Raw genomic sequence first — 11,701 nt, 5'->3', positions numbered from 1 at the left:
ATGCTTTGGCAAGATTGAGTGATTAAATGTCAAAATATTCTATAAAAAATATTTTGAGTGGCAGTCTCCAGTGGTCATACATAATTCATAGATTCACCAAACATCTGTTTCATTATTTCTGGTATATACTACTGGTTATGATTGCAGACAGAGAATGGGATGGTGCAGTACTAATTAGTCATATTTTGATTAAGTGCATGCATAGGGATGTCCACATAACCCAGAGATATGCCCATACTGTAGAGATACACCTAGCTGACTGAAACTTCACTGTTGTAGGCATAATACAGCTAGTGCTATCTATACCTGCAAGGGCAAAGAAATCCATTACATTAGCTACCTAAATGTGAAGTAAACTCAACTTGGGAGTAATAGAGAATGGAGACTTTTTACTAGAAAACGTGCAGGATAACTTTCCGGTTTCCATTTGTTCTTATTTTCTACATTGTGTTATGGTTGTTCGTGTAGCACTCCACACAAGGCCGTTTGGTGTACGTTTTTTTTTGTTGGTGAGACGAAACTGACAAAACTCTGAAAGCTATTATTGTACGTCAGAATTGCAACACAAGATTTGTTCAAGCCTAAAATGTTAGTCCGTAACCATAACGTGGTGTTTGTATGTTCACAGATTCAATTTCACATTTACATTTTTGTTTCACACATGGCTTTTCTTACGATCCTAACAATTTACGTATGCATTTTCTTACGATCTTACCGATATGTACGTTCAACCTTTTGTCAGCTATCTGGCTCCATAGAAAAACTACGACATTTACCTGGATTTCACTCTGCAAGTAGCACTGCTGGTGATTTGAAAAGTCAGTCAATCAATCAATAATATAATACTCTTAGAAAAATTGTTTATATTTAATTTACAATCTGTAGAAAATATGACAATAGAAAGGTTCCAAACTTTTGTGAAACATCACATCAAAACTGAATGGTGTTCAGAGATGGATGGGAGGGGTTGAGAGGAGCTGAAGGGTGGTACCAAAAAATAACAAAAAACAAGATAACTAAAGTAAAATGTACTGTGCCCATAAAATGTACAGTATGTATAAGCTGGAAGTAGAAGCCTAAGTGTTGTTGCCCATTAGTTTAATCCGAAAAAGGGAAGGGGTGGCAGTGTTATAAGAAAATAAAACAGACATACATACATACATATATATATATATAAATAAATCTGTCAAAGTTTGGGGACACACCTAGTCATTCAAGGGTTTTTCTTTATTTGTACTATTCTATACATTGTAGAATAATAGTGAAGACATCAAAACTATGAAATAACACATGAAATCATGCAGTAACCAAAAATAAGTGTTAAGCAAATCAAAATATGTTATATTTTTCAAAGTTGCCACCCTTTGCCTTGATGACAGCTTTACACAATCTTGGCATTCTCCTTGGCATTCTCTCAACCAGCTTCATGAGTTAGTCACCTGGAATACTTTTCCAACAGTCTTGAAGGAGTTCCCACATATGCTGAACTCTTGTTGGCTGCTTTTCTTCACTCTGTGGTCCAACAAATCCCAAACCATCTCAATTAGTTTGAGGTCGGGTGATTGTGGAGGCCAGGTCATCTGATGCAGCACTCCATCACTCTCCTTCTTAGTCAAATAGGCCTTACACAGCCTGAAGGTGTGTTGATTCATTGTCCTGTTGAAAAACAAATGATAGTCCCACTAAGCGGAAACCAGATGGGATGGCATATCGCTGAAGAATGCTGTCGTAGCCATGCTAGTTAAGTGTGCCTTGAATTCTAAATAAATCACAGTGTCAACAGCAAAGCACCCCCACACCATCACACTTCCTCCCCCATGCTTCACGGTGGGAACCACACATGCAGAGATCATCTGTTCACCTACTCTGCGTCTCACAAAGACACGGCAGTTGGAGCCAAAAATGTCAAATTTGGACTCATCAGACCAAAGGACAGATGTCCAAGGTCTAATGTTCATTGCTTGTGTTTCTTGGCCCAAGCTGGTGTCCTTTTGTAGTGGTTTCTTTGCAGCAGTTTGACCATGAATGCCTGATTCACGCAGTCTCCTCTGAACAGTTGATGTTGAGATGTCTGTTACTTAAACTCTGTGAAGTATTTATTTGGGCTACAATCTGAGGTGCAGTTAATTGCCGATTTTTGAAGCTGGTAACTGTAATGAACTTATCTTCTGCAGCAGAGGTAACTCTGGGTCTTCCATTCCTGTGGGGGTCCTCATGAGAGCCAGTTTCATCATAGCGCTTGATGGTTTTTGCGACTGCACTTAAAGAAACGTTTAAAGTTCTTGACATTTTCCAGATTGACTGACCTTTGTGTCTTAAAGTTAATATGGTCTATTTTTTCTCTTTGTTTCTCTTTGCTTATTTGAGCTGTTCTTACCATAATATGGACTTGGTATTTTACTCAGGTATCTTCTGTATACCAGCCCGACCTTGTCACAACACAACTGATTGGCTCAAGCGCATTAAGGAAATAAATTCCACAAATTAACTTTATCAATGCACACCTGTTAATTGAAATGCATTTCAGGTGACTTCCTTATGAAGCTGGTTGAAAGAATGCCAAGAGTGTGAAAAGCTGTCATCAAGGCAACGGGTGGCTACTTTTGATGAACCTCAAATATAAAATATATTTTGATTTGTTTAACACTATTTTGGTTACGACATGATTCCATGTGTGTCATTTCATAGTTTTGAAGTCTATACTATTATTCTACAATGTAAAAAATAGTAAAAATAAAGAAACTCTGGAATGAGTAGGTGTGTCTAAACCTTTGACTGGTACTGTAAATAAACAGCCCAAAAATATATGTGGGATTGGAAATTATGCAGATATTTACACTGATAGAAGCCACAATCAATTTGCAACATTTGAGCTTATCTAACACCCCCTGCACATAAAAATAGTGTACACTACAAGTATGTGGACATGTATGGGGACACTGCTTTTTGAACATAATATTCTAAAATTCATGGACATTAATGTGGAGTTGGTCCCCCCTTTGCTGCTATAACAGCCTCTACTCTTCTGGGAAGGCTTTCCACTAGATGTTGGAACATTGCTGCGGGGACTTGCTTCCATTCAGCCATAAGAGCATTAGTTAGATCGGGCACTGATGTTGGGCGATTAGGCCTGGCTCGCAGTCTGCGTTCCAATTCATCCCAAAGGTGTTCGATGGGATTGAGGTCAGGGCTCTGTGCAGGCCAGTCAAGTTCTTCCACACCGATTTCGGTAAACCATTTCTGTATGGACCTCACTTTGTGCATTGGGCTATTGTCATGCTGAAACAGGAAAGGGCCTTCCCCAAACTGTTGCCACAAAGTTGGGAGCACAGAATCGTCTAGAATGTCATTGTACGCTGTAGCGTTAAGATTTCCCTTCACTGGAACTAAGGGGCCTAACCCGAACCATGAAAAACATCCCCAGACCATTATTCCTCCTCCACCAAACTTTACAGTTGGCACTATGCAGTCGGTCAGGAAGCTTTCCCCTGGCATCCGCCAAACCCAGATTCGTCCATCGGACTGCCAGATAGTGAAGCGTGATTCATCACTCCAGAGAACGCGTTTCCATTGCTCCAGAGTCCAATGGCGGCGAGCTTTACACCACTCCAGTCGACGCTTGGCATTGCGCATGGTGATCTTAGGCTTGTGTGCATCTGCTCGGCCATGGAAACCCATTTCATGAAGCTCCCGACGAACAGTTCTTGTGCTGACGTTGCTTCCAGAGGCAGTTTTAAACTCGGTAGTGAGTGTTGCAACGGAGGACAGACGATTTTTACTCGCTACGCTCCTCAGCACTCGAGCCTGCAGCCTGTACTCTCTTTCCTGGAAGATCTCCACTGGGTCCAGGCCACGGGGCTTCTGGATGGGCGTGATGCGGTTCTGTTTCTGGTGTAGCACCATGGGTGGGGGCTGCCCTGGGGACTGAGTCTGGGGGGGCATGACCGGGAAGGCAGCAGGGGGCACGGAGGAGGGAGCAGGGGAGGGTCTCCCAGTGGGCTGAGGGGGAATCAGCTTCTGGGGGGCACTGGATGGAGCAGCAGCATTCACCATGGGCCCTAGAACATATGGCATTGAAATAATTATTAGTTATACCATTGATTCTACAGTGTTTTGGTGCAATTATTATCTGTTTAATATGTGCGTATTCCTTGTTTAATTTTTATTTAACTAGACAAGTCAGTTTACAATGACGGCCTACCGTTGTGATAGGTCTAGTGAAACTATCAGCACAGGAAAGAGAAGAACATGGACTAAAAACCCTACAGACTAGTGCCCTCTCCACACAGGTGAATCACTGCCCGGGGGTCAAGCTGAGGCTCACCTTCGGGCCATTGTTTAGGGGGTCCATTGGTGGGCTGGCCCTGCATACCAGGGGGAACACCTGAGGGTCCTGAAGGAGGCATTTTTGGGCCTACCATTCCTGCAAGATGACATTAGAAATGACAGACACTGCCGGGGCATTCATGCCTACTGAAGTCTAGTTAACGTAGAAAATGGTGCCTGAACCAGTTTCACCACCAAGGGTTCGTGTTAAGCATTTAAATTATTTATTTTCTTTGTTTGAGATGAGCAGCATGTGCGAGTTTGACTGTAATTATGCGCATTTGTGTGTCATTCATAGGTTTGCAAAACTCATTGACAGGCTGTGTAGCATAAACTTGCATGTGCCCACCCCACTCACCATGAGGTCTGTTGTAGTTTGCTGGTGGCTGTCCAGGCCCCGCTCCAGGCCCAGAGGAAGGGGGCATGTTGGGCATCCCTGGCTGCTGCTGCATCCCTGGCATGGGCCTCTTGCCCTGCACGGCCATCTGCAGGTGGTCTGGCAGGGGCTGGCTGCAGTCCAGCATCTTGTAGGCCATGATCTGGGCACTGAGCTGGTGCAGCTGGTTTTGGTTGAAGGGGGTGGGTCCACCTGGCCCAACCCCACCTGGCACAGAACCACCATTCAGGACACCACCGAGGTTCTGCTGGCCCATGGCCTGGGGGTCACCTCCCTCCATGGGGACACCTGGGCCAGAGGGCATCATGGGGCCGGGGGGAGGGCCGTTGGCTGGCACGGGGCTGGGAGAGTGCTCAGAACCCCCCAGTGGAGAGGGGTAGCCTGGGGAGGAGAGACAACAGCACAGGTGAGAAAAGTCATCTTCCCTGGGAATGGTAGGGCATGACTGTCCCTTTAACTGAGAACAGTGGGAAACTGATTTGAATGACTAAAATAATGGCAAGATACATCGAAAATGGTGGTGAAATGGATGCTAACAGACCAGGAGGAATGTTAAACAAATCCAGACTGGTATTATGATTATGAGCTGGACTGGCGATACAAACACTTTACAAATCAGTCTCTAACAGACATGCACACATTACAGCTGAGCCTCGCGCTCTGCACATATTACCTGAGTTACCTCAACACCCCCGCACATTGACTCTGTACCGGTACCCACTGTACATAACCCTGCTATTGTTATTTACTGCTGCTCTTTATTATTTGTTCATCTTATCTCTTACTTTTTTAAAGGTATTTTCCTAAAACTGCATGGTTGGTTAAGGGCATGTAAGTAAGCATTTCACTGTAAGGTCTACACCTGTTGTATTCGGCACATGTGACAAATACAATCTGATTTGATTTGTCACCAGTCAATACAGGGTAGAAGAGTCAACAGAAAAACACCCTCTCCTGTGTTACAGTATTTCAACAGCCCCTCTGTCCCTTTCTCCTTGGTGACTGAGTAATTTTATAGCAGACAGCTGCCACCAGCATTGTCTGAAAGGGGAAGCCTCATGCCCCCCCCCCCCCATCTGAGCGTCTGCTGCTCACGCTACCCAACAAAAGACAGAAGTGAAAGAGGAGAAACTAGCTGGTTGAGTTCACAGTACAAGTGCACATGCGTCTACACGAGTTAGCATTCTCTTCTCAGGTAATTGGCTTTAAAAACAATTGTGCTTAACTCTAAAATCATAAGCACCATATTTAGAGCATATGGAAAGCTAATAAGTTGACCTTTTGTGTAAAGCTTCTTCAATAACAGAGTCAATGTTTCCTCTATCCAATCTAATTAGTACCCCATGGTATGGTACCTTGGGAATGTTGGTCCATGGGGCTAGGAGGGGGTCCCATTCCAATGTGGCCTCCTCCTGGTCTCATGCCCATGCTCTTCATCGGTCCATAGCGAGGGTCATCAGACATGCCCTTCTCATGCATGCCTTCCATAGGCTGGGAGAAGACAACACACATTAATACATTAACATAAGCATGTCCTACTTAGATAGCACATACATTTCTTATGTACAGTAAAGGAAGAATAGATTAATGCAAAAACAGTATCATAAAATGGTACCACAGACCATAGCAGACATTTGACATACATTACAGTTATGGATATGACCATATTCTGTCTTACTTTGTGCATCTGATGCATATTCTCCTGAGGATATACTGAGGGCCCCTGTTGTGGGTGGGAGTGCCCAGAGGCTGGGGGACCTGGGCTGGGTCCTATCATGGCTCCTGGAGAAGGCCCCGGTCCAGGAGAGGGGCCCGGCCGAGGTGTCCCTCCCATGGGGAGGTCCGGGGTGGACATTTCTCAGGTGAGTCCGAGAATGTGACAGCACCAGGATCCACTCTGTAGAGGACAAATTACAGATAAATACTGACCACCATTTACAACAAACCAACCCAGCAGTGGGGAGTACAATTTACTGTGTACTAGTGATGGGGGAATTGATACCGTTACAAATCGGGATATTGTTGAAGATATTGTCAAAACGATACAATATATCACATTAGTTGGCTGTATCTAGGGTTGCAAAGGGCTGGGGACTTTCGTTAAATGGGAAGTTAATTAAGGCCTGGAATTTGGGGAATTTTGCTTAAAACAGTGAACCTTTTATTTTTTTATGTTACCTTATTTAACTAGGCAAGTCTGTTAAGAACAAATTCTTATTTTCAATGACGGCCTAGGAACAGTGGGTTAACTGTCTGTTCAGGGACACATGGCAATTCTAGGTCTTGTGGCATATTTTGGTTAAACTATCCCCAATTAAATGGAATTGCAACCCTCTGCATGCACAGTGCATTATTCCATCACATCTACAGCTGATTCTCAAGATCTTGCACAATAATGAGATGCTATTCAGCCCACACGACTACACTGTCTGAGCCCAAAACTACATGCTTTCTGGTAAGTTTTGATTACAATATTGGGTGGGGTTAATATTTTTTTGGTTAACTAGTAAATAGTAGCCAACAGTAAAGTGTGTTTAAATCATTTCTAACTTGTTAACAATTTCTGCTAGTTAGTTTTTGCTACCATGTGGGATTTAGCTTGCTTGAGCCTGCTAACTGAGGAGTGCTAATTCACCTGTTTCCATACATGTTTCATTTTAAAACATTTATCTTACAAAAGGAGTTGTTTAATCTAATTGCTTAACTATTTATCTGTACATGGAATTGTATTTGGGGTTTTTTACTCATTTTTTTCTGATCTTTACAGGAAAATGTCACGGGCATTATCTGATGTGTGGAGACATTTCACTGCAGCTAACGTAGAAGGAAAAGCTGTGTACATTTGCAAATACTGTGCCAAATCATATGTGAAAAATGCAAAAAAGATATAGAATCATCTGGCCAAGTGCATAAAGTTACCTCAACGCTCACAACAAGCAACCTCTGACAAAAGTCCCTCTACTTCTATTTGAGGTGAAACTTATGAATCAGACACCTTATCGATAGCAACAGCTCATGGTCCTCCTGGAATCAGAAGTTTGACTCAATGGAGGAACATAGTCAGAGAAATGCTGATGAATGTTTTGCTCGAGCTGTGTATGCAACTGGTTCACCTCTGATGTTCAAAGGCAATGTGTATTGGAAAAGATTTCTGAATGTTCTTCGCCCAGCATACACCCCTCCAACCAGACATGCTTTATCTACTAATTTGCTGGATGCAGAGTTCAACAGAGTTCAAGTCAAGATCAAGCAAAGCAAAGCATAGAAAAAGCAGAGTGCATTGCAATCATCTCCTGATGGGTGGTTGAATGTTCGTGGCCAAGGAATAATTAACTACATCATCTCCACCCCTCAACCAGTATTCTACAAGAGCACAGACACAAAGGACAACAGACACACCAGTCTCGACATTGCAGATTAGCTGTCATCAATGACCTTGGACCACAGAAGGTATTTGCACTGGTGACAGACAATGCTGCGAACACGAAGGCTGCTTGGTCTAAAGTGGAGGAGTCCTAGCCTCACATCACACCCATTAGCTGTGCTGCTCATGCATTGAATTTGCTCCTCAAGGACATCATGGCACTGAAAACAATGGATAAACTCTACAAGAGAGCCAAGGAAATGGTTAGATATGTGAAGGGTCATCAAGTTAAAGCAGCAATCTATCTCACCAAGCAAAGTGAGAAGAAAATGAGCACCACATTGAAGCTGCCCAGCAACACCCGTTGGGGTGGTGTTGTCATCATGTTTGACAGTCTCCTGGAGGGGAAGGAGTCTCTCCAAGAAATGGCCATATCACAGTCTGCCGATATGGACAGCCCCATCAAGAGGATCCTCCTGGATTATGTATTTTGGGAGAGTGGTAAGCAGCCTGAAACTCCTGAAACATATAGCATGATTGAGGGTGACAATGCCATCCTGTCTGATGTTCACACTCTGCTTGCAGATGTAAGAGAATAAATCCATACTACCCTGCCAACTTCACTGTTGCTCCAAGCAGAGGAAACTGCAGTTCTGAAATACATCAAAAAGCATAAAAACTTCTACCTGAAGCCCATACACGCCGCAGTGTACATGTTGGACCCCAAGTATGCTGCCAAGAGCATTCTGTCTGGTGCAAAGATCAACAAGGCCTATGGTGTCATCACTACCGTGTCTCACAACCATGACCTGGATGAGGGCAATGTTATTAACAGTCTGGTGAAGTACACTTCCAAGCAAGGGCTTTGGGATGGAGATGCAATCGTTCCAACATATGGCAACCGTGCCAACATATCTCATCAGCTACCTGGTGGAAGGGACTTTGTGGATCTGAGGCTGTTTCCCCTGTTGCCTCCATTATCCTCCAAATCCCACCAACAGCCGCCGCCTCAGAGCGCAACTGGTCCTTGTTTGTGAACACACACACCAAAGCAAGCAACAGGCTGACCAATACATGGGTTGACAAATTGGTAGCCATCCAGGCAAATTTGAGGCTTTTTGAGCCAACCTCAACAAGGTGGGAAAGTGACCGCGAAGATGAGGCCTCAGGTCTGATGATCAAGAGGTGGACATTGAGGCGGCCCAGGAAGAAGACATGGAAGCCTGAGAGGAAGACAACCAAAGCTTTAGTTTCATTTTAAAGATGTATGTTGAAAATGTTTTTGGGAGATGCGATGGATCATTGGGGATCATTCCCTTTATTTTGTTGTTCATCCGAGTCAACTCATTTAATGAAAGTTCAATGCATAACATGTTTTATTATTATTATTATTCTATTGAAAGGATTTTAACATTTTAAATTATGTTTACTTATGATAAAGTAAAAGGTTTAGGTTTCTGTCTCCATATGATATGATAAATATATCCAATGCAAAAAACATCTACATTTAAAATGGTATTAATTTGGCATATTCCCGTTCCCGTTAATTCCCACGGAAAGTATCCACCTCTGAATATTCCCCAAAATGTGAGATTCTTCAAAGTAACCACCCTTTGCCTTGACAGCTTTGCACACTTGGCATTCTCTCAACCAAAATTCACCAACGCTACACATACCTTTGTCTCATGCCCTTCTGCACACCTAGGAACCTCCCTCCTATACTGCTGTCACATGTCCATTAGCATGACACACCTGTAACGTTAACATCGTAATGTATTCGGTACAAAAGCTCGTACAGGGAGGGATAAACGATATAACATCACTTTGCCCGGCTAAGACTCAACATTTAAAAAAACTCGACTTTCACCCCTACCCCGATTAACTACCCCACTCATTTTAATGGCGCCCTATACTTGAGAGCAAAACAATTCACATATCCTGACCCCAGACGTTTGACGCGAAGCGCCAGCTTCATCTGACCCAACACAGAAACACAAACAATCACTAGACCACTTCGGGTTACCTTCACCGATTCCACACCACCTAACTACATTTTCACCCTCCCTGAAACCACAGATGGATCAGCCAAAGGGCAAGGGTCCGCTTTTTCCGTAATTTCACTCCTACGGTCACAGACTAATCTTTATCCTAACCCTCCGTGTAATCCTCGGACTCTTGAGAACTTCACCACGATACTTCGCCCTCATTCACTTTCATTTCTCCGGTCTTCGATCCAGGGTACAGATCACACTTTCTACCATTCTTCAACAAACCATATCCCTTTTCCTCCACTGTTGGCCAATTCAAGCTCACCTTCCTCTATTTTTCCTTCCATTCGTCCTCCGTAATCCAAGTATATGTATCCTGATAAATCTAGGACGCCATTCCCCGCTCGCTAACCCTCCGCATCGAGCTGCGACACAGACACTTCAAGTTTGATCACGCCAAACATTTCCCCCACCAAAGATAATGGTAACTCCTTATCGGTCATAACACTTTCAAAACTCGCAGAGATCTACAGCATTGCAGAGCGCGAGGCACCTAATGTGGTGCATAGCTTGACTAGAAAGCTGGCTAGCAGCAAAACAACCTCCGTTCGCTCCGTTTACAACATGGTAGCACGCTATATTTGTTTGAGGTCAGAAACCATTCACCATGTGATGGGCTACATTTCAAACATTGTTTCCTACATAATAAATGCGAATAAACTGTTACACTGCCAGACAGTTGGCCAAAGTTAGCTAATGGTATGGTCTCTGCTAGCCGAATATGCTGTTTTAACAAAATGTATGGTGTGAATGACATTGTTTTGCTGACTTTAGAGATGCGGCAAGAGTAAAAGAACATATATATATTTCAGATGATTGATCCAACCCGCATCCCGTACCCCGGCTCTAGTTAACTAGATACATTTTCCAGAAACGTATTCATTTCAGTCTACAGAGAGACAGACGAATCATGTCGGTCCTGACTACCGTTCCTTCCCAACCAAACGACGAAGTATTATAAATAAAACACCTGAATCTGACTTACATTGAAATTCACCCTTCGCGAGTAGGTCCTTTCGAAGTATGTCGACGTGGGGGATGGGTGTACAAATTATTATAGAACAGCATTATTACATGTAGTAAAATAAGATCATGGGGCGTCATTGTTGATAGTAGTCATTGACAATAATAATGAAAGCAGTTGAGCTCTGTTTACATGCATTTTTTCTATCTAAATAAAATGTGCACGTCAAAAAATATTTGACCGTTATCAACACTAACTATATTGCCTCGTTTAATAACCACAACCAAAGGCGCTGTTTTGAAGATTGGAATATGTACCAGTCCGCATTACTGTAAACAAAAAATATGATAATACAGGTTATTGAAATTAAATGCACAGGGACTAGATAGAACCACGGAGAGAACTGGGTAGTGGTGGATAGTCGACTCCAAAATAATCGATTCGTTGACTCCTTGCCTGTCGACTCCCTTTTCAGGGTGTCAAGATTCGACTCCTAAGATTCAGTATTTTTGCAATGGAGGAAACTATTTTCCGTAGAACACAAACTCTCACATCTTTCACCGCAAAGAAAGAGCGAGGGAGAGATGGGAGGGGCACAGCCA

At 43.3% G+C, this 11,701-nt stretch overlaps 1 protein-coding gene across 7 annotated transcripts; it reads right to left on the bottom strand.

The window, feature by feature from the left end:
- Positions 1–843: 843 nt before the first annotated feature.
- LOC135554311 (transcription activator BRG1-like) lies at positions 844–11,639 on the bottom strand. 7 transcript variants are annotated; one of them, XM_064986540.1, is made up of 8 exons: positions 9,764–11,111; positions 8,698–9,310; positions 8,398–8,606; positions 6,402–6,620; positions 6,079–6,214; positions 4,685–5,104; positions 4,325–4,423; positions 844–4,058 (listed from the first exon to the last, which is right to left on the bottom strand). In XM_064986540.1, the coding sequence occupies exons 4-8, from the start codon at positions 6,576–6,578 to the stop codon at positions 2,977–2,979; spliced, it is 1,914 nt and encodes a 637-aa protein (XP_064842612.1). In that variant the 5' UTR covers positions 6,579–6,620; positions 8,398–8,606; positions 8,698–9,310; positions 9,764–11,111; the 3' UTR covers positions 844–2,976. The 7 variants fall into 7 exon arrangements, with proteins under 7 accessions (XP_064842612.1, XP_064842610.1, XP_064842614.1 ...); XM_064986538.1 differs by having other exon boundaries at positions 8,398–9,310; positions 9,764–9,839; positions 10,401–11,111; XM_064986542.1 differs by lacking the exon at positions 9,764–11,111 and adding an exon at positions 11,121–11,639 and having other exon boundaries at positions 8,398–9,310.
- Between the last annotated feature and the right edge of the window lie 62 nt (positions 11,640–11,701).

Source organism: Oncorhynchus masou, chromosome 14, assembly GCF_036934945.1.
Source record: "Oncorhynchus masou masou isolate Uvic2021 chromosome 14, UVic_Omas_1.1, whole genome shotgun sequence".
Lineage (NCBI taxonomy): Eukaryota > Metazoa > Chordata > Actinopteri > Salmoniformes > Salmonidae > Oncorhynchus > Oncorhynchus masou.
The sequence above is the reverse complement of the archived record's forward strand: the minus strand, read 5'-3'. Positions and strand labels throughout refer to the sequence as shown.